This window comes from Cetorhinus maximus, chromosome 29 (assembly GCF_964194155.1).
Source record: "Cetorhinus maximus chromosome 29, sCetMax3.hap1.1, whole genome shotgun sequence".
Lineage (NCBI taxonomy): Eukaryota > Metazoa > Chordata > Chondrichthyes > Lamniformes > Cetorhinidae > Cetorhinus > Cetorhinus maximus.
In genome coordinates, this window is record NC_135907.1 from 18,735,341 (window position 1) to 18,759,003 (window position 23,663).

The following is a 23,663-nucleotide window of genomic DNA, read 5'->3' on the forward strand; positions in this document are numbered from 1 at the left end:
CCAATTTGCCAAATTGCCTTGGATCCCATGGGCTCTTACCTTTGTTATCAGTCTCCCATGTGGGACCTTATCAAAAGCCTCGCTGAAGTCCAAGTAGACTACGTCAAATGCATTGCCCTCATCTACACACATGGTCACCTCTTCGAAAAATTCAATCAAATTGGTCAGACATGACCTTCCCTTAACAAAACCATGTTGACTGTCCTTGATTAATCGCTGCCTCTCCAAGTATAGGTTAATTCTGTCCCTCAGAATTGCTTCCAATAGTTTCCCCACCACTGAGGTTAGAGTGACTGGCCTGTAGTTCCCTGGTTTATCCCTTCCTCCCTTCTTGAATAATTTTAAATTACTAACTCAATGATCAGTGAAAGTATTTACCACATCAAAGCCCCTCATAATTTCCTCTTACAGCTCATCTTAATCTTCTCTGTTTTAGAGAGAGCTGAGGTCGATTTTCACTAGTCTCATAACTAAGGCTCCTATTATAATTCTTAACAACTTTCTCCTATACATTCTCCACGACTTTGAAGTCCTTTGTGGTGGTTGTGTGTTACAGTTTACTTAGGGAGTCCGAGTTGCTGTGGCAACATGCACTTTTACCTGCATATTGTAGTCTGGAGCTATGGATAATGATGGTAGAGGCTTCAACTTTCTTTCCATCACATGGCTGACCAGGAATCTCTCCTGCTCTTACCACCTGCCATTGGAGTATGTTGGAAACATTTACAAGTTGATACTCAACCTGTTTGGCCATAATGTGAACGCACCTTCCTCAACCATCAAGTCCTGGAGTGGGAATTGAATCCAGAGCACCCGGCTCAGAGGCAGGGACACTACCCAAAGCACCACCAGACCTCCTAGATAGGTTACATAAGCATGGAAATACTGCTTGTGTCAGATTCAACACAATGTGTGCTATGGACAAGCACAACAGGGTTAAGCCCAAGAATCCAGGCAGATACCTCAAGCAAATAAGTCTGCATTCTTTTGAACAGAAAATGTTTGGCAGTGAGATTCAATGCTCATGGCAGCTGCTGTAGAAACAGTTTCTAGTCTCCAACAATTCCTCTCCCTCCAGGTTCCTGGAAATGTGATCAGAGTAAAGATTTACTACCATTTACTTACCAGTTTCTCCAAGATCCTTGAAGACTTACAAACAACATCTAAAGCCACCTAAAGGCTTATATTCTCCCTTTAACTTTCTTCTCAAAAACAATGTTTTATGCCTTACCATTCTATAATTGCTGGCAGTATTGCAGTACCTCACCTATGTGGACTAACAGTTTGGAGACTGTTCAATCACAGGTTATTTCAGTTGATCGCTTCCCTGACCTATATCCACACACACACACACACACACACACACAGTCATTAGATGACAGTCAGGAGTGGGAAACCTGTCTGGTTATGTTTTTGTCTCATTCTGGCCCAGTATATCAACTCACTGAGCCTCTTCTGACAGTACCTTCCAAACCTCTGCCACTTAGAAGGACAAGGGCAGCAGTCGCATGGGAACACTGCCGCCTGCGAGATCCCCCCTAAGCCACACGCCAACCCGATTTGAAACTATATCGCCGTTCCTTCAGTCACTGGGTCAAAATTCTGGAACTCCATCCCTAACAGCACTGTGGGTGTACCTACACCACGGGGACTGCAGCGGTTCAAGGCAGCGGCTCTCCAGCACCTACTCAAGGGAAAATAGACCATAAGACATAGGAGCAGAAATTAGGCCAATCGGCCCATCGAGTCTGCTCTGCCATTCAATCATGGCTGATAAGTTTCTCAACCCCATTCTCCCGCCTTCTCCCCGTAACCTTTGATCCCCTTACCAATCAAGAACCTATCTATCTCAGTCTTAAATACATTCAATGACCTGGCCTCCACAGCCTTCTGTGGCAATTAATTCCATAGATTCACCACTCTCTGGCTAAAGAAGTTTCTCCTCATCTCTGTTCTAAAAGGTCTTCCCTTTACTCTCAGGCTCTGCCCTCGGGTCCTAGTCTCTCCTACTAATGGAAACATCTTCCCCACGTCCACTCTATCCAGGCCTCTCAGTATTCTGTAAGTTTCAATCAGATCCCCCCTCATCCTTCTAAACTCCATCGAGTATAGACCCAGAGTCCTCAAACGTTCCTCATATGTTAAGCCTTTCATTCCTGGGATCTTTCTCGTGAACCTCCTCTGGACCCTCTCCAGGGCCAGCACATCCTTCCTGAGATACAGGGCCCAAAATTGCTCACAATATTCTAAATGTGGTCTGACCAGAGCCTTATAAAGCCTCAGCAGCACATCCCTGCTTTTATATTCTAGTCCTTTCGAAATAAAGGCCAACATTGCATTTGCCTTCCTAACTACCGACTCAACCTGCAAGTTAACATTAAGAGAATCCTGGACTAGGACTCCCAAGTCCCTTTGCACTCCAGATTTCTGAATTCTCTCCCCATTTAGAAAATAGTCTATGCCTCTATTCTTCCTACCAAAGTGCATGACCTCACACTTCCCCACGTTGTATTCCATCTGCCACTTCTTTGCCCATTCTCCTAACCTGTCCAAATCCTTCTGCAGCCTCCCCGCCTCCTCAATACTACTTGTCCCTCCACCTATCTTTGTATCATCTGAAAACTTAGCCAGGATGCCCTCAGCTCCTTCATCTAGATCATTAATGTATGAAGTGAAAAGTTGTGGTCCTAACACTGACCCCTGCGGAACTCCACTAGTCACCGGCTGCCATCCTGAGTAGGACCCCCTTATCCCCACTCTCTGCCTCCTGCCAGACAGCCAATCTTCTATCCATGCTAGTACCTTGCCTCTAACACCATGGGCTCTTCTCTTACTGAGCAGCCTCCTGTGTGGCACCTTGTCAAAGGCCTTCTGGAAGTCCAAGTAGATAACATCCATTGGCTCTCCTTTGTCTAACCTACTCGTTACCTCCTCAAAGAATTCTAACAGATTTGTCAGGCATGACCTCCCCTTGATGAAACCATGCTGACTTTGTCCGATTTTACCGTGCACTTCCAAGTATTCTGAAATCTCATCCTTAATAATGGACTCTAAAATCTTACCAACGACCGAGGTCAGGCTAATCGGCCTGTAATTTCCCATCTTTTGCCTCACTCCCTTCTTAAACAGGGGGGTTACATTAGCGATTTTCCAGTCCTCTGGGACTCTCCCTGACTCCAGTGATTCCTGAAAGATCACCACTAATGCCTCCACTATCTCTTCAGCTATCTCCTTCAGAACTCTGGGGTGTAATCCATCTGGTCCAGGTGATTTATCCACCTTCTCCTTGGTAATGGCCACCATACTCACCTCTGCCCCCCGACTCTCTTGAACTTTAGGGATGTCACTCATGTCTTCCACTGTGAAGACTGACGCAAAGTACCTATTCAGTTCCTCCGCCATTTCTTTGTTCCCCACTACTACTTCTCCAGCTTCCCAATGTCCACTTTTGCCTCTCTCTTACCCTTTATATATCTAAAAAAACTCTTGCAATCTTCTTTTATATTACTGGCTAGTTTACTCTCATATTTAATCTTCTCCCTCCTTATTTCTTTTTTAGTTGTCCTCTGTTGGTCTTTGTAGGCTTCCCAATCCCCTGGTTTCCCACTGCTCTTCACCGCATTGTATGCTTTCTCTTTATCTTTTATGCTGTCCCTGACTTCCCTTGTCAGCCATGGTTGCTTCGTCCTCCCTTTTGTATGCTTCTTCTTCCTAGGGATGAATTTTTGCTGTGTCTCCCAAATTACTCCCAGAAACTCCTGCCATTGCTATTCCACTGTCTTTCCTGCTAGGCTCATCTCCCAGTCAATTCTGGCCAGCTCCTCCCTCATGCCTCTGTAGTTGCCTTTATTCAGCTGTAATACCGTTACATCTGATTCCAGCTTTTTCCTCTCAAATTGCAGGGTAAATTCTATCATATTATGGTCACTTCCTCCTAAGGGTTCCTTTATCTTAAGCTCCCTTATCAAATCTGCCTCATTACACATCACTAAATCTAGAATTGCCTGTTCCCTCGTGGGCTCCACCACAAGCAGCTCCAAAAAGTCATCTCGTAGACATTCCACAAATTCCTTTTCTTGGGATCCACTACCAACCTGATTTTCCCAGTCTGCCTGCATATTGAAATCCCCCATGATCACTGTAACCTTGCCTTTCTTACACACCTTTTCTATCTCCTGGTGTATCTTGTGCCCCACATCCTGACTACTGTTCGGAGGCCTGTACATAACTCCCATTATGTTTTTTTTTACCTTTGCGGTTCAAGTGGTGGGTAATAAATGCTGGCCTAGCCAGCGACGCCCCCATTCTATGAAGGAATTTTTTTTAAATTGCAGGTGAGCTCAGCTAACTCAACACATGCCAGGGATTAAGCTTTCCTGGTCTAGATTAATTAATAACACACTGATGCAATCACAGAATGGTACACCTCAGAAACAGGCCATTCGCCTGCTATTTGAAAGACCTATTCAATTCGCCCTGCTTCCAGGAGGTGTCAGTTGTGGCTCAGTTCATAGCACCCTCGCCTTTGAACCAGAGGGTTGTGGGCTCATGTCCCACTCCCGGAAACCAAGAACTTTTTTTTTTTTTTTTGCAAAAATATACTTTATTCATAAAATATCGTCAATCACATTCCAAACCATTTCAAAAACACCATTACAAGGGTACAATCCAGGTTAAACTTTTACAAAATGTATCACCAGGTGCCTCAGTACAAACAATATTACAATCATTTACAGCCTTTCATTTTGAGCTGTACAGCCCGAGGGGCTCTAAACAGTTCCCAGTCTCTCGGTGCGCTGTGGCAGAAAGGTCTTAGACAGCGACCCTTCCCCATTGCGCCTTTGCGGCAGCTGCCCCAAGCTTTAGTGCGTCCCTCAGCACGTAGTCCTGGACTTTGGATTGTGCCAGTCCGCAACAATCGGTCGGGGACAACTCTTTGTGCTGGAAGACCAACAAGTTTCGGGCAGACCAAAGAGCGTCTTTCACCGAGTTGATGATCCTCCAGCTGCAGTTGATGTTTGTCTCGGTGTGTGTCCCTGGGAACAGCCCGTAGAGCACAGAGTCCTGTGTCACAGAACTGCTCGGGATGAACCTCGACAGCAACCACTGCATCTCTCTCCAGACTTTCTTTGCAAAGGCACAATCCACAAGGAGGTGAACAACGGTCTCTTCCCCACCACAGCCACCTCGAGGGCAACGTGCAGAGGGGGTGAGACTCCTGGCGTGTAGGAAGGATATGACGGGGAGGGCCTTTCTCACCACCAGCCAAGCTACGTCTTGGTGCTTGTTGGAAAGTTCTGGCGATGAGGCGTTCTGCCAAATGACTTTGACAGTCTGCTCGGGGAACCATCCCACAGGGTCCACCCTCTCCTTTTCCCTCAGGGCCTCTAGGACGTTACGTGCTGACCACTGCCTGATGGACTTGTGGTCAAAGGTGTTTTTCTGCATAAATTTTTCCACCAGGGACAGGTGGTACGGCACGGTCCAACTACTTGGAGCGTTCCGCGGCAGCGTGGCCAGACCCATCCTTCGCAACACCGGGGACAGGTAGAACCTCAGCACGTAGTGACACTTGGTGTTTGCGTACTGAGGGTCTACGCACCGCTTGATGCAGCCACACACAAAGGTGGCCATCAGTATGAGGGCGATGTTGGGCACGTTTTTTCCCCCTTTATCTAGAGGCTTGTACATCGCGTCCCTGCGGACATGATCCATTTTCGACCTCCAGATAAAGCGGAAGATGGCTCGAGTGATCGCCATCGCGCAGGAGTCTGGAATGGGCCAGACCTGCGCCACGTACAGCAACAGCGAGAGTGCCTCACACCTGATGACCAGGTTCTTACCTGCAATGGAGAGGGAGCGTTGCTCCCACATGCCCAGTTTCCTTTTCACCATAGCCACTCGCTCCTTCCAGTTTCTAACGCATGCCCCGGTCCCTCCGAACCATATCCCCAGCACCTTCAGGCCGTCAGCCCTGACAGTGAAGGGGACAAAGGATCGGTCAGCCCAGTTCCCAAAGAACATGGCCTCGCTCTTCCCCCGATTTACCTTGGCTCCCGAGGCCAGTTCGAACTGGTCGCAGATGTGCATCAGTCTGCGCACCGACAGCGGATCCGAGCAGAAGACGGCGACGTCGTCCATGTACAGGGAGGCTTTTACCTGAGTGCCTCCACTGCCTGGGATCGTCACTCCTCTTATGCCCGGATCCTTCCTGATGGACTCGGCAAAGGGTTCTATGCAACACACGAAAAGGACAGGCGAGAGAGGACAGCCCTGCCTGACTCCAGATTTAATCGGAAAGCTATCTGTTTCCCACCCATTGATTGAGACTGCGCTACTGATGTTAGTGTAGAGCAGTTGGATCCAATTTCGAATTCCCTCCCCAAACCCCATTTTGGAGAGCACATCCCCCATGTAGGTGTGCGATATTCTGTCAAAGGCCTTCTCCTGATCCAAGCTGATGAGGCAGGTATCCACACCCCTGTCCTGTACATAGGCAATCGTATCCCTGAGCAGCGCCAGGCTGTCAGAGATCTTCCTGCCTGGCACAGAGCAGGTCTGGTCAGGGTGAATCACCAATTCCAGAGCGGATTTGACCCGATTGGCGATGACCTTGGACAGAATCTTATAGTCCACATTCAACAGTGAAATGGGTCGCCAATTTCTAATTTCCTCCCTTTCCCCCTTGTGCTTGTAGATGAGGGTGATGATGCCTTTCCTCATGGATTCTGACATACTACCGGCCAGGAGCATACTCTCGTACACTCCTAGCAGGTCGCCTGAAGGAAGAAGACGGCTCAGTAAAGTCATCACGGTCCGACATTTTGAGGATCAGCAAATCCTTTTATGCCGGATTGTATGACGTGAAGCCCACGGACAGCACGGCCTCCCAGTCCGTCCTGTCCTCTATCACGGAGGTCTTAGACGACAGTACGCGGGAGAGCCTGGACAAACCGCTAACTCCTGACGAACTGACTAAGGCCCTTGAGTCCTTCGAGAAGAGTAAAACTCCCGGAAGCGACGGCTTGCCGGCGGAGTTGTATTCGGCTCTGTGGGACTTGATCGGCCCGGAAACCAAGAACTGTGATTGTACTCGAAAGAGTTGCAATCTGTGACTGTTGATAACTCGAAAGAGTTTCCAGCACTTCTTTTCCCTGCACCTCATTTTACTACTAGGGACATTTAAAATAGCACCATTTTGATCAACCTGTAACCTTTAAGAAGTTGAAGCCGCCTTAAAGTCTACAGTAGTATTTGAGTAACAGGCAGCAGGATGTATGAGAATTTAGATTAGGTTAGAAACAATATATACAAAAATGTTACTCAGACAAACCAGGCTCTCTTTTTCATTCCCAGTCTATCCTGGGGACAGCAACTGGCTGGAGTGCACTTGGCTATGGAAGGAAGTTACATTTCCTGTATTCAGCACTTATCACAACCCGAGGCTGTCACAAAATGTTTTATAACCAATTTAAATACTTTTGATGTGTAGTCGCTGTTGTAGGAAACACCACAGCCAATTTGCACACAGCAACTCCCACAAACAGCCACGAGGTAATCAGATAACAAAAAACAAAAATTGCTGGAAAAACTCAGCAGCTCTGACAGCATCTGTGGAGAGAAAGAGTTTAACGTTTTGAGTCCAGGTGATTCTTCTTCAGAGTTAAAAAGTAAAAGTGCGGTGAAATATGTACTTTTTAAGCGGGGTGGGACAAGTGAAGCTGGATAGAAGGCCAGTGATAGGTGGAGGCAAAGGAGAGATTGCAAAAGATGTCATAAACAAAAGGTGTTGATAGTGGTGATACTGGCTAAAGGAGGTGCTAAATAAGAGTAGAACACAGGATGAGCCAGTGACAGATGGCCCTAGTGGGAGCAAGGATCAAAATATATCAAAATAGGTAATCAGATAATCTTGTTTTAAATTACAGTTGAGGGGTAAATATTGGATGGGACACAAGGAAGAAATTCCCTGCTCTTCCTTATGGGGACTGGACTGATCATTAGTTCTGATGAAAGGCCACAGACCTGAAATGTTAACTCTATTTCTCTTCTCAGATGCGGTCATAACCTGCTGAATATTTCCAGAATTGTGTTGTCTTATTTCAGATTTGCAAGATCTGCAGTGTGCTGCTTTCAGATTTAAAATTTTCTGCCGAAGTTTCTGGAGTGGGATTTTAATCCGCTTACACTGAAGTGACTTGCCTAAACTTCATCGTACGAGTTTGGTTAGGATGTAAATTATGCAGAGATAATGCAACACGTAACGTGCCACAAAACCCACATGGACACCAAAAGAGTTAAACCTCACTCCGTCTGCCAGCTGCTAATGGCAACACTGCTATTTGCTCAGATCTAAGCATAGGCCTTTTGTTTCACCTATACATAGAAAATCAAACGCATTGTTTCATTGTCGCCTGGTTACCAAGAGTTTTGAAAAACTATCCAGCATTCAAATAGCCCCAACATAGTGTGGTGTCAGACATCACCTAGTCTGTAACTCTGAAGGGAGTGAAGATTGAAGCCTCTCAACCACTCATCCTTCAGCCGTATCCAGCACTCAAATTTGCTGTTTGTGGTATCCACATCCATTTTCTTTCAGCCAGCATAAGCTGGTGCAGGGGACATTTCTCCAAGTCTGCATGATTTTTTTGCAGAGTTGCAAATGTATGTCTGTGTTCATTTGGCTCAGTTAATGGTGCTGTTGCCTCTGGGCCAGATGGATGTGGATTCAAGCCCCACTCCAGGACATGAGTGTGTAATCTAAGGCATCCTTTCACTGCAGTACTGAGTGTGCAGTGTATTTACAAAGGGGCTGACACCTGAATGACAAGTTAGCCCATCTGACAATTGCAGTGGTGGACATTAAAGATCCCATTGCACTGAAGAGTGTCTTAGCCAATAAACACCAACTATTGATCATTCATCTCATTTACTGCCTAATGGACCTCGTGTGCAAACTGGTTGCCACTTTTATCCACTTAGGTGCTTGTACTTCAAAAGCAATTTATTAGATGCGATAGGGCGTTAATTAAATCCAAATCATATGGTTTATTTCAAAGTTTATCAAAATTGTGCAAAGGCACAGCCTAGACATCCTTCCTTACGTTATGATTTTGTCCGCTGGAATGAGAAATCCCAATCTCAGTATACCCACCAGCAACAACCTTTAATCCAGGTCAAGCTGCTGGCCACTTAAAATCAGAATAAAAATGCCACGGGTTGTTAATTCAGTTGTGAGCGCAAAATAACTAGTAAGCAATGGTTCAACGCCCAAGTACAAAAGTAGAATTGGCTACAAGGAACAGCTGAGGTGAATAGCATAGATGCATTTAAAAGGGGAAGGTTGGGTGAATACATGAGGATGGAGTTACGAGAGGGATGGGATGAAGCACATGTGGAGCCTGTACTGTATATTTTATACAGCAGCGATTATTTTAGTGATCAGGCCGTGGGGAACATCACTGCTGTAATGGGAGACATGAGAGCAAAACTTTGAAGGGGGATAAACTGCTCCACTTCCCCAACAAAGCAAAAAACATTCAGAAAGTCAGGGAAAATGTAAAGTCAGCGTCAACAGCCCTTAAAAACTTGCCCTAGGAAGGATAGAAGAGTTGGAAGTAATTGACAATGAGATGTTTGTAAGGTTGCAGAAAACAAAGATAGTAGTGAACTAGCAGGGTTATGCAATTTATATATACTAGCTCACAGATAAGGCCGCCAGAATTTGCAGGTGTTAAATCATCCTGTTTCAATTTGCACTGTTCTTGAGGTTACAAATTAATCTGGCAAATATCCAGAAGCATGAAAAGGACAGTGGAGTCGCAAAATTACCCCATCCTTCTATTAGACAGGTACAAAGGGCAATCAAGGAGGAGACTGAAATACAAAGAGAAGTCATGCTTTAGTCATAGAGATTCTGATCTCAGTTTTGGGCAGAGAGCTCAGGAAGAATATATTGGCCTTGGAGGAGCTGCAGTGCAGATTCATCAGTTACCAGTTCACAGTTAAATTGGGAGGACAGGTTGCATAAAAATGACCTGCATTCCTTTGAGATTAGAACCTTGAGGATGATCTCATTGAAGTGTTCAAAATGTAGCGTAGCTAGGAAGAAACCTCTGGTTTCCTGCATTTCCCCTGGTGAGGGAATCAAGAACAAGGGAGCATAGCCGTAAAATTAGAGCCAGGCTATTCAGGAGTGAAATCAGGAAATCATAGAGCAGTTAGAAATCTAGGTTAGAAATCATGGGGCTGTGGCCTCAAGGCGAACATTAACAGATGTTTGCCTGGGTAAGGTTATTGTGCCAAGGCAGACAAATATAGTTGAAGCATGGATCATCTCTTCACTAGCACCCCCGACAGAGCACCAAATCTACAGGATTAAACACATTTCTAAACGTGATCGCTTTCTGGTGTGGCTTTAGTCCTCAAGTTTTCACTTTCGCAGCTCCTCTACGCATGAATAAAGCTGGTGCATCTTTTCTTTCAAATTTGTATTAAATGATTTTTCTTAGTGCTGTTTCAAATATCTTTGAAGCTTCACCTCCAGAAGTTAATTTTAAAAAGGAACAAAACTATTTAGATTCTACTAATTAAAACCATGATCTATTGGTTCTGATGTCAGTATTGCTGGAAAAAAGGTGATTAGATTTGTGCTGCTTGCTGGGAGACACTTATCTGCCAGATCCTCTGGGCTCCAAGGCACATTGTCATCTTCTCCAGATTGTGCTTTCCCCTCATACACTTACCTAGCCTCCACTTAAATGCATTATCTGAACTGCCTCAACTTTTGTTCTAGCGAGCTCCAGGTTCTCAACAATCTCTGGGTAAAGAAGCTTCTTCTGAATTCCCTATTAGGTTTCTTGGTGCCTGTCTTATATTGATGTTTCTGGTTTTGATCCCTCACTTCGAAACACTTTGGGCCTACTCTAACAAAATCTTTCAGAATTTTGAAGATTTCTGATTCAGCCACTCCTCAGCCTTCTCTTTTCAAGAGAAAAGAGTCTGAGGCTGTTCATCCTTTCCATGTAGGTATAATCTCAGTTGATTATTCTACCTGTGCAACCCCGGCACTGAATGCTGCTACTGGGTTACTTAACAGTGAAGGGTACCATAGATTGGTGAAATCCTGTACGCATACACCCTTCACAGCAGAAATTCAGAGGATTGGAGGCCATGAGCAGCACTAAAAAGCTACTGTATCTTCTCTTGGCTCTAGGTGTAACTTTTGAATAAAAACATTTTAACAGGCTTGTTCATAAACAACTGCAAACAATGCACTAAAAGACAGCTGGGATTTTAATAACTTTTATGATGAAATCTGACAAACAGAACAAAAAAAAAGGATATCAAAACATCAATCCAGCTCACATCAATAGTCCTTTCAAAAAAAAAACAACAGTTTGGCTGTAGATGTCCAGTGATATCCGGAGAGCTCTGCTGTGCTTTGCTGATGCCACAGGATAATCTCAACCGTACAATCAAAAACCATTTTATTAGCATGTGTCACATATATGGGTCCATCAACTTTGTATTCTAATACTTATGCAACTTAACCTGGCACTGGGTCCATAAAAAAGCAAGAATCTGATTAACTGAACAGCTTGTACAACAGCAAGAAAAGAAACACTTGCAAATGTGCACCTGGACATTTTGACTCCCATAAAGCTTTACACAGAGTGAGGTTAAGTTGTCTTGGGGTAGGGTTTGTAAATACGTAAAACAGTTCTAGGTACTTCTCTTTATCCAGGGTTATCACAGCAAGTATACCATAATATAGCTAAACTCCCAAGTACCAATGCAGAAGTTTTTTTTAAAAAAATCCATTACTGCGATAAACATAATGATGAGGTAAACATGGTGCTTAATAAGCAAACTCCGGAAACAAAAGGGAGCAAAGCTGTGAGCATAACTGCTCCCATTTAATTATGTTTTTAATCTAAAATTGGCCCACAGTAGTAAGCACATTGCAACATTTTCCACAGCGCCTAGCTGCAGAAATTCTATCCTTCCAAATGTGTCATCCCTAGTCCAATAATAAAATAGCATTGATGGTTTAGATGATGGTTTAGAGACAATTCTTTTGCACTCCATTATCAAGATATTGCCTATTTAATGGCAAGCCAGAGCGCCAATTTTTGGAATGGCACTCAATGACTAGCTGAGTCAGGGATGGGTTTTGGTGGCTTTTCCTCTAGCAATAAGCTATACATGCTGTGGGCTGGGGAATGTTAGAGTATGTTACAGCTAAAACATTCTATACAGGTTCCCTAACAAAGTGACAGGTTTTGTGTACATCTTTAGAACTGCCACTTAAAAATAGGCTATTCATCATACTCCTAACATAGCGAAACATGGAAATACGTATCTCAAAAACAATGGATTCATTTGATGACATCAATAGATGCAATCCACGATCGTGCATGACTTCAGAGTTGGGGAGAGAAGACGTTCGGAAAACAGAATTAAAACTCTTAACAGAACTGTTGGAGTGGCCTGGTTTGATTGCTGAGAAAAGAGCTGCTTTAAGTCAAGGCTAGACTGATCTGCCAGTCAAGCTGTACTTAATTGGGTTGGCCTAGTAATCCCTGGGCCAGCTTTTCCTTCATCAACTGTTCTTGTTTAGCAGATGGAGAAGTCAAGTGAGTTTACTGATCCTATGACCACATGCAAGTCACTGCTGACACGAATGGACCCAATACTTTGGCACTTGCTGTTATTCTGAAATTCTATCAACTTGAGTTAAGACTACAGGGGGGGGGGGGCGGGGGGGGGTAGCAGCTTACTGTGGACTTGCAATGTTCGTGGGGCTGGGAATCGTGCAAAGAATACTGGTACAGCTGCCATTCCAATGTCCAAAGCCTTTTAACTAACTGCAATGCAGATTCCCAACATGAAAGAACAGGCATTATTGGGGAGAGGTGACAGTACATTCTCCTCTTCCTACATCACCAGGTTTTGCATGAGCATTTTCACATGAAGCATTAAGTATTTGCATACATTTGCTGGAGCGAATAGGGATTTGTTGAAATTTTCATTCTTCTGGAGAATTAACTGATAATTTAAATGCGATATCCAAGACAGCAGAACAATCACCAATAAATTAGTTGCTGCAGCAAAATTTTAAGTCCATGTGCCTTCATCCCTACCACCCCCTTTTATGCAGGCATGTTGCTGAATAATAGTAACAAGTGCTAAATTCAATTTAGAACTCTAATGTTAAACAGAAGAACATTGATAGCGAGCATGTTGCGTCATTCAATGTAACACCAACTGGCTGCTGTATATTCATTAACAGGTTCTCATCAGACAGCAGCATAAAGGCATGAGGACTCAGGCAGTGAGGTGATATTAGCTTGTACTTTGATTAGGAGTAATGTACCTCTACTCAGAGAATTGGCCAAGGAAAGAGCGAGCTGGCCTGCTGAAAACAATAGAGTACACTAAGCTGATCAAAGCAAAACAATGGTTGTGCTGTGATTTTGGCACCACTGGATTTTTCTTTCTGTGTCAGCTTTTAATCGTCTCTTCTGTCCAAGCATCAACTCAAGCAGAAAGATAACATCAAGTAGCCAGCAGTGAGGTGTAACATGGGCAAAGAATCAAACGTAGACTGAAGGTTTGCAGTCAAATGGTCACTACAAGCAACTGTTATTGAAATAAAATTCTACTACAGGCTATGGTACAGTTGTTCAGTGAAGACTTTTGCACTACAGTATTAGCAACAGTTTGAAAGGAAGATGAAGGTTTTGAGCAGAGCTTCTGTAGATTTGGAAGCCACTAGAAAAATGAACACTGGTGTGTCAGCAACATCTGTTTCAGCTGTATGACAGGCTGCGGCGGTCAACGTGAAGTATCTCTGCCAGAGGGCTGCCTTCAGCACCCAATCTGTTCCACACCCAAATCATGAATTATCTTTCAAAAGAAATCCTTTGGTGGAATGCCAGGGGAAGGCTTCAAATGAAGAGAAGCTGAAGCAGACAGAACCTACTGCTAGGCATTGGGCAGGAGGGCCCTCAGAGTGCCTCAGTGGGCTGTCATTAATTTCACTGTAGTTGGTTACTTTACAGGATGGGAATTTTACCTCAAGGGTTTGGAATCAGCAGCATTTACCCTGGTTCTCCTGCTGCTGCCAGTGCCTAATGGAAAAAGAGGAAATCTCCATCTTGTAAAAGCCCTGAATGTGGACTTTGCCAGAGGCGGTGTGACTAACAGCGGCTAGCAGCATGCTGCACACCCCTGGTACCATACATAAAAACAGCAATAATGTGGCCCATTAGGTTTTGCCCACGAGCACTGTAACAAACGCTGACCAGTTCTACATCGGCCAGTAAAGATCTCTGCATCCTTCCTCCAAGAATTCTGGAAATCATCCTAAATTTTTGCATCAAAATCAACTATTAGATAATGAATGTTCTCTAATCTCCCCTTCTCCCTACCCCAATCTTATCATCTGCCTCTCTACCCCAAACACAACGTTCTCTCCTTACTGAGCTCAACGCAGACAGATCTGACAATGGCATACTCTTTATTTCCTCTCAGTTGAAAGCTGCCTCCCCCTCTTCCAAACTCAGGCCTAAAGGGTTATAGGCAAAGAAATAAGGTCGTTCAAAAGTGTGAATTTAGTACATTAAGTGGCTACTACATCTTACTGAAAACACCTTATTTCCAGTTACAATGGCCTTTTGTTGCACTCTAATATGTAAAATACCAAAAGCACTGAAAGGGAGTCTTTGAAAACCTAGGGATATCATTGGGTATGTAAAAGAAACAAGTTATTAATAGCTGACTAACAACAAATAGAAGTTTTGTTACTGTTCAAACACTGGTCAAGAACCCTTCTCTGGGGAGTAGTATCATTTTTCATAGCTTTTGTGTCAAGTTTTTTTTTGTCTTTGTTTTTTAAAAAAAATTGTCTCAAAAATTGTGGAGCTGCTAACTAAAGCTCATACTTCCAACCAGAATAATACAAACTACAGCCCCCTCCCCCCACAAAGAAACCCATTCTCCTCTCTCTGCTGTTTTTCAATCTTCACCAGTGGTAGAATTGCAGGAGAACCACAGGCATTCTTCGTTGCCAAGAGGTGTGGAGAAGAGAGGAGAGGAGGCTGTCTCCACCGCTGATACTACTTCCTCTCTATGGAGCGGGAGCGACTGCAAAGAGGGGAAAAGAAAATCAATCACAAGGTTGAAAACATAGACAAAATGGGGTTCAAGAGTTTTCTTTAAACACCACCATCCTGACTCAATAACAGGGTTTCTCGAACTTCGAAAGCATTACTGGAGTTCTAAGTATTATCATTGTCTAGTTTTGGGGTGCTAGAGGACTCCAAGTTAGTTTGCAGATGAGTGTATATGAAGACTCTGATACATTGGAAGACTGTGCACATTGCAAATTGGCCTCCTGGCTTATAATTATTGACCGGTACACTAATGGGATTGTGGTGGGTCGAGTGTTGTAAATAGTTTAGAATGTTAGTGATAATTCTCATTGGTGGCAACCACGCTGACCTCTCAGCACTTGTCAAGTTCACGATAGCATTCAGGAGCTCAACTTTCAAGGCCATGCTGCAAGAACTCAGGGACTACAACTCGCATTTATAGAACACTTTTAACACAGTAAAATTTCCAACTTCACAGGCATATCAGACAAAATTTGACACTGTGCCACAGAAGGTATTAAGTAACCAAAAGCTTGGCCAGACAGGTAGGTTTTGAGGAATGTCTTAAGGCAGGAGATAACTGAGGGGCATATGGAGGAATTTTGGAGCTTAGGCACCAGACAGCTACAGACAAGGCTGCCAATAGCACAGCAAAGAAAGCCAGGGTTGGACAAAAGACCAAAGGAACAGTCACTCCTCCTCCTGGGGTCCTACCTAACATGATGGCTAACTAACTAACAGGTTCTCAGAATATAATGAGTAAACAGTCAAACCAATTTTCAGGCAACAGTGCCACTAATCTGTGCTTAAAAACCAAGATTGGTACCCTCCTGCTTCTGCTACATTCCACCTCTACAGTTGGAAGGTGCCCAAGGTTGCTGGCACATGAGACTGGTTGGCAGAAACTGTTCTTTGTAAACATAACTGTATAATTTTCACACTGCAGCAGAACCAAACTCTTAATTTCCCTCGCCTTCCCCACCATTCATCAATTGTTTTTAATTACAGGGTTCTGTTATCATTTGTTCATCGGTATGCACTTAGCTGCTTGTTGTGACAGCCCCTCTGCAAGCTCATCAGCAGCAAATTGCTCAACAATTACAGCAAACAAGTGGTCAGGGGCAATCTTAAGATGAGCTCAGTCTTCCACTGGATCAAACGCTGCACAAACATCCACAGAATCTCACATAATTTAGTCCTCTGTCTCGCCTTTCCGTGTGAGTTTTGAGAAATATAATGTTACTCACTCTTTTTTTCAAATTACTGGGTGTGAAAAGTATCAGGGTGGCATGGGATTATACTTCACATAGCAGCAAAATCTTTCAAGACTGACATGGTCACCTAAGTTGACAAACACCACTTAGAATACATTCACATGGATATTCTGACATGGACTTAAACAGGGTGTTGTTATAAGCCTGTGCACTATAACAGCCATTTTCCCATTTGGTGCAAGTTGGTGTGCAGGTTTGAAACAGAGATGAGAGTAGTAAGGTCACCCCTGAATATTCAATAGTTGTCAGTCTGACAGGGACCTAGTAGAGGCCCGAGAACAAATTACCTGACTTTTCTCTGACAATAGGGTGGTGATGGAGACAATAGAAGTGGTAGGAGCAGAAATAGGATTTTCTTTAAATATCAGAAACACAGTAAAGAGAGCATTTTAAAATATTTCATTCCAAGGTGTTTAGATCTTTCAAATAAATTTAAATTCCAAAGGGATTGAACTGGATTAAATTCTATGCACACGTGAGCTTGAATTGGTGAAGTATTTTAACTCCCTCCACTGGGTTTTTTGTCAGCTGCGTCTGCTGCCAACGCCGTGTATATGTAGTTGTAAGCGTGGCCACTATCTTTACAGGGGCAACATGCAGCAGGGTGTGCGTGCACTCATCACAAACTGGAATTGCAAATATTACAATGCTGGCAGCATCAAGTTAATATCGTTTACTAACAGGAAGTTATCTCTTTATAAAGTTCGCAATTGCAGCCTCCCAAGTTTCTGAATCTCTCGCTCCACAGACTCTTCCTATTAACCCGGGTCTGCCACTGAGAACAAGCAGCAGAGCTGCAAACACAACTGCAGCCATCACCAGGTAGATCAGACGTCTCCCCGCCCTCCTGATCCCTGGAAACTGCAGGGAGACCACACTCTGACTGCCTGCTCGCTGCAGGGCTTAGAAACTGGGTGAAGGATCCAAATAAGATCCAATTGGCACTGTGTATCTCCTACAAATGGCATCACTGGCTTCTGCGCAAGCGCAGAAAGGTAACGGTGGCCATCTTGTACAGCCGCCTTGAGCTAGCAGGAGACACAAGTGTTTTTTCCTCTGTCTTTGCCTCTCCTCACCTGAAGGGCCTGATGATAGGGTCCACTTCTGCGTATTCTGGCATTGCAGCCAAGCTGCCTAGGCGGTGAGGGCTTTAGTCACAGCTGATGCTCAAACATGTGTGCATGTTCCAGCTACTGGATAATGATAAAGCAGAAGGCCTGACTGATATTTTTTATTCTCCATCAATCCAAAAAGATGCTGAGGTCAATTGTAGGATGGTATTAATTACAGTTTAGGAGGAAAGTTCAGGGGGATATGTGATCATTGTGTTGGCAATAAAATAGCAACAAGGGACCAGGTTGCAGGCTTTCCTTTGTTGCTAGCCCTTATGTATCTAGACCAATTCCTTTCCCAACACAGAACAAACCAGGAATCAAACCAAAGGAACCTTGTTGAACTGTATACACCACATTGCACTAGAGTATTTCTCTCTGGGGAAGAAATCTGCATCAAGATATTTAGCAACGCTACTAACCTGTGAGACCTGGAAAAAGATCTTGATGGCTCTCGCCTTTCTCTGTCCCGAGAAATAGACCGCTCGCGACGCCGGTTCTCTCTCGATCGAGACCTGTTGTGGAGCATACAGTATAGGATTAAACAAAAGCACAAGGCCTACCGTTGCCAAGTGCCAGAAATCCTGTTACTCGGGGACGATAACATGAAGGGAGCTTATAAAACATGGAGGAAAACCCGTCAAGAGTGAAAACTATCATGAGTGTTTAAGGTACAACCCATACCAGAGTTACACAGCACCCCATTTTACTACCACTAAATGTTGTCAGTGCACTCTCTGAATAAATCTGCAAACACATGCAGAGATGAGCAATTTGAAAACATACGTTTGGTTGGACTCATCCATATACAGGGGCGCAATACAGCTTTTAAAAACAGTGGCGGGGAGTGGGGGGGGTTTTAGAAACAAATTCACTAGCAATATTGGTGGTAGCATTTCAGCTCCAGTCAAAATTACCCCTTTAGCTAACCATGATCAGGCAACCATTTTGAAAACTGAGTTGAAAAAAAATGTAGTTTTTATTCCAGATAAGAGCACTACCACCATTTAGTGGTATTTCATTAACATTGTACAAGATTCCACTTATATTAAAAAAATTCTGGGGTAACTGTTCTCTTGGATGAGATAAATTAATCCCAATTGCCCTCCCGTTATCTCTACAACAGTGCCCAGTGTAGTCAATGGGAGCCCTGAATAGGCCAGTAACCACTTGAGGAGCCAATACATTATTTCAAAAAAAAAATTATCCCTAAATCTACTCATTTCTGCTGTCCTTCTTCCTTAGAACAGCAAACCATGGGCCCCTCACTGGCAATTGAGATAGCCAGGTATGTAAGGGCCAGCAACAAAGAGTCCTGCAACCTGTTCCCCTCCTTGTTGCTATCTTATTGCTAACAGAATGCTCTTACCCACTGAACTTCCCTCCTAACTATAACTAATGTTATCATGCACACTGTTCCTCCTTGCTATATCCTCAACACTACTGCCTACTCTAACTCATTCATTGCCAGGAACTCAATGGGGGAGCTCCTGAAACCTTTCCTTTCTCACGCAATCTTCTGGGTTTAAAAAGCCAAGTTGAGCATCACCTATCTGGGAATTTATGGTGAAAATTAGATAAAAGGAATGATCATTACTCATATTTCAAGCTTTTGCCTTATTTGAGCACAGAACACTGGATGTTTTACTATCACAAGTGCTATTATTACAGCTCCATTTAATGTATGAAAAATTCTGCCTGACTGTGCCGATGAAATGGTAAATCTTTGACCTTGAACCAATGAAAGGTTCAGCATTCTTTCCTCTGCCCCTCATTAGTTTTAAAAGAAGGTATTAGGATCTGAGTGGTCAACTGGCCATTTCTAATCAAAGTGACTTCTTTCACCATGACTACAAGCATCTGGGAGCAGTGTTCATACCACACACACTCAACATATTTGGTTTGGCAGTCGGGACCCCTTCCCACAAGGATCATCTCCAGGACCAGTGTTTAAATGGTCTTTATGGAGAGTTGGGCATCTCCAAACGTAGATTCATGCCCATCTATTTAATCAATTACTGGGACCTTAAGTTATCTTCACCATGACAAAATATCAAGCAACTTTAAATAAATCAACTTGTTTGAATTAAGTCAGCCCAGTGACCACTGTGCTACCAGTGTGCTGTAAGCTCAGTAATAATCAACACTGGCAGAAGTCACAAAAACATCCATGATTTGGGCCACACTGCCCTCCTAGCTAAAGGACTCATTTTAAAATAAAGCCCATCGTAGCCTGCAAGCTCTGGAATGTGAAGCAGGGCTGTGCTGACTAATTTGGTTTAGAATGGAGTGTCTCATTACTAAAAATATCCATTGAAAAGCAGCTTGTCTGTCGCAAGTGCATCCTGAGGCTATTGACATCCCAGCTTAACAACTGCCAAACACATCTCAGGATTTCGCAGGTTATTGGGATAAGTTTCATGGAGGTTGGGATGTAATCATGCAGATCAGAAAGGTGGGGGGAAAAGCAGACATTGCCGATGGGAATCAACTTTTGATACCAGCTAGGACTATGGGTTCAAATGCCAGCCTCAGTGGCATTTACACTCTCCGCTTATCCAGAAGAGTGTTAATCAACTCTAGACCAGATACAATTCCCAAGGAATTCTTCAGAATGCTGCAACACACAGCTCAAACAAATGATGAGATACATGGGCAGCCCCTCAAATACGTAATTCCTCACTTCATGCCACTTCAGGTAGCTGGCTTATGAAGGCCAGGTACCTTCTCCAAAAGGGAGAGGAAAGCAAAAATTACAGGATGTTAAGTAACAGGAGTCTTCCAACTGGTATATGGAAATTGGGATAATCTAATCGTCAGGCTATTTTCTTTTTGTTGGAAGGAAGAGGAAAGAGAAGGCACGGAATCCCAGCTGAAGAATATTTCACAGCTGGACAGGTGGTAGGTTCAGAGTTAGATCTACAACAGGCCTGCTGCCTGGGGCCACAGGCGATGGGAAGATAGGCAGCAAACGGTCTCCAGATAACACGGAGCTGTTAGGTCGCCTCGCAGGGCTACTCTCTAGGGTGGGTTTTGCAGCATTTTAGCTGTTTCTAAACTGGTGTCAGAACACAAATCAGACTAACCGGAGAAGTTGAAAGTCGAGTAAAAACAAAATGGAAACACACAGCAGGTGCTTCAGCACCCAAGAAGAGACGTTAAATCTTTGGGTGCTCAGCCTACATGGAAACTGTGTTTCTCCAGCATTTTATATTTTTAGGGAACAGCACTGAAGAAGTTATTTCGCATTCCAGAAATTGCAGGCATGAGTCCATGGCCACCACACTTGGATGGAAGTGTGAAAGATCTCGGAGGGTAAAGGGTTTGAAAAATTGCTAAGAATGGAAAAGTGGTGACGGGAAGAATACAGATTGAATTCTCTAATGAAAACATAAAAAGCAGATAAAACTTACTAGAGCAGTCAACATTATAGCAAATCAACAGCCGTCTGCGGGGCTTGGCATTTGGCGATGTGGGGAGGAAAAAAAAAAAGGGCCCTGACAAGCTGGATTCATGCACGATGTATAGTGTAGAATTATAAAAAAAAAGGTATTAATTTATCTGCTGTGTATTGGCACGGAGACCAATCGAAGCAGCCCCTGTTAGAGTGCGTTGATACCAGATTACTGCCGATGCAGGCCTTGGGTTTGCAAAGGCTGACGGACAACCACACCCCACTGATGGATCGAGAGGATTTCGGATGGTTATTTTTTTTCCCCCGTTGGCTGTTTGGTCGTTATGGCTGCCAGCAGAAACAGTAGAGAAGGGATGGTTGTTTTAAACAGCGTGCTGGGGTACGCAGGAAAGGACCCAAACTTGCCGGTCGAGCGGTTGGTCATTCGGTTGCACACACTCACAGACACACGTGAATGCTGGATATTTGAAGTGTGAGCCGTTGTTTAGATTGGGGCGCGCTGATCCCCCTGATGTAGACACAACCAGTTGATTGGCTAATGCAGACTCGGAGAAGTGGACGCTCTCAGAAAAGGGGGTAGGGGGTGAGTGCGTGGGTTTCAACTGCACATTTCATCAAAAGAAAAAAAAATGCATAGAAACACCAGTTACTATCTAACCAAGTACGGCCGAACTTCATTTAATTTAACTTTAAATACATATATCAGTATTAGATATAATCATCCAACACTGATTTAAAACCAGAAAAAGAAATTCTAATGGATAGGTTTTGTCATAGTATCAAGTGTTGAGTCGAAACATTTGGTCTTTTCTGACTCTTTCAAAGATGCTTCAAACTTTTCCCCTCCACACCTCCCCAACCTTTAAGAATTTCCTATGTTTACAAGACACTGCATTCATTCTTCTGTTATTTGAGGCAGTCACAAAGCTCTAGTAGGATGACATGCACGTATTGGCAAGTAGATCATTTTAACATTTATTTTCAAGTCACCACAAAACAAGTTTAGAAGCAACAACATGAAGTCTGCCAGAGACTGGTTCGACTCAGCACTGATTTAAAACCGATATACAAACACAATAAACATCAGGGCCAACTCCTTTGTGATTCTCAAAGACCACTTTAGAACCTACTAGAAACCATGAGGCCAGCTGTCAACCCAGGGTGGAACAAAAAAAAAATCTTTGAAAGCTAACATGTTCCATATTAAAACCCGAGTGAGCCAGATTGTCCCAAGTTTGATCCTTGGTCTGTGATGACTTAACTGGTCTCAGCTGCGGAAACTAAGTCCTCTACTGACCTTGATACCTCTGGGTAAAGGAGGAGTGAAAACAAATCGGCCAAGTTTTCTGCCCTTAATCGTTATCCAGCAGCCTTTGCCAATTGTGGCCTGATCAGTTGCAACTGTGGTGCATGTCATGGTTAAGTTGACAAGAGTGTTGAGCAAGCAAACACTGGCATATAGTCAGCATTCCGAGAGTGGCCACTGAGAAATACATTGTGAGGGATGTAGCCTCTGATAAAAAATTAGCAACATTGTCTTAAATGAATCCAAACTTCACAAAGGATTTGTTCATAGAAAACATCAAAAACCCCTGAAATATTTTTGTATGCGAAACAGTACAATAAGTTACACAATTGTAGATGAACTTGCACAGCTTTCTGCTTTAGATAATGTAGGATCCTTTTAGCCAAATGTACAGAAATGTAAACTTAGCTGAAAGGTTGCACATAGAATGCATCAGCTTCACACTTGTGTAACATTTCAGCCTGTAACATCTTAACAGTAAACCACATTACTAAAACTCTAGAATCATCCTTAAATAAAAGATCAAACCATTAGATCTAAGATATTGTAAAGAAAATACAATTGTTATCTTAGTAACATATTGAAGAATGCAGCTGCTTGACCTTCACTTCACTCGCTGTCCTGTTGCAAGCAGAGACAAATGAGAAAAATTAAAGAGAAAACTGGTGTAACTTGGCAGAGGTAACAGGCAGTATTGTACAGCTGTATCTTTTTTTAAGGTTTGGCTTAAGAAGTGGGTTGATCAAGGTTCAAATGAATGATTCTAGCTTCCTGAATATATTTTAAAGCTGTAGTTTGATTGGGATCAGGTGTCCTCTTAAAATTCCCCATTTCTCACATAGTTCTTTCGCTACTTATTACTGAAAAGAAAGCCCCAAGGGTAGAATAAGGGCAGTAACAGGGTGAATCTGAAATGCACCTTACTAGGTAGTATTAAAGAACAAGATTTCCATGACAGATGCTCCAGTCTTACTTACACCTACTGTAATTAAGGGAGCCAAGAAGTTATTTCCACAGGAATTCTTTCCAAAATAGAGCACAATTCCATAACCTCGCTATAGCCTACTGCACAACACTGTCAGAAACCTGGCAGGGTGTCTCAGGATAACATTGGCTACAAGAGCAAACAAGCCCAAGGGAAAAAGTCACCATGAACAGAAATTGAAATAAGGTAAAAAGCCAGGTTTTTAAGTGCAACTATCTCAAGTGGAAGCTGCGTATCTCTCATTTACCTGGGGCATTCATAGCAAGGTGGGTAATTTACTCTCAAGTCTGTGCCAGTGTTGCTCTAAATCAACTCCTTGCGGATTTAATTCTGCAGAATAAAACTGACAACTTGGGGAAGGCTAAACCAATTCTCACCACTGCACAACCTCTTTTCTGAGTCAATTTTCTCCC

The 23,663-nt window shown here is 43.6% G+C and overlaps 1 protein-coding gene across 2 annotated transcripts in view; it reads right to left on the reverse strand.

The window, feature by feature from the left end:
• Window positions 1-11,277: 11,277 nt before the first annotated feature.
• The window catches only part of LOC144669369 (serine/arginine-rich splicing factor 3-like), a 388,848-nt gene continuing 376,462 nt past the window's right edge, over window positions 11,278-23,663 (reverse strand). For both annotated transcript variants that reach the window (XM_078531750.1, XM_078531749.1), the window contains exons 4-5: window positions 17,967-18,059; window positions 11,278-15,150 (exon numbers count right to left, since the gene is read on the reverse strand). In XM_078531750.1, coding sequence (XP_078387876.1) covers window positions 15,123-15,150; window positions 17,967-18,059 — 121 coding nt within the window. In that variant the 3' untranslated portion in view covers window positions 11,278-15,122. The remainder of the gene's footprint in view (window positions 15,151-17,966; window positions 18,060-23,663) is intronic.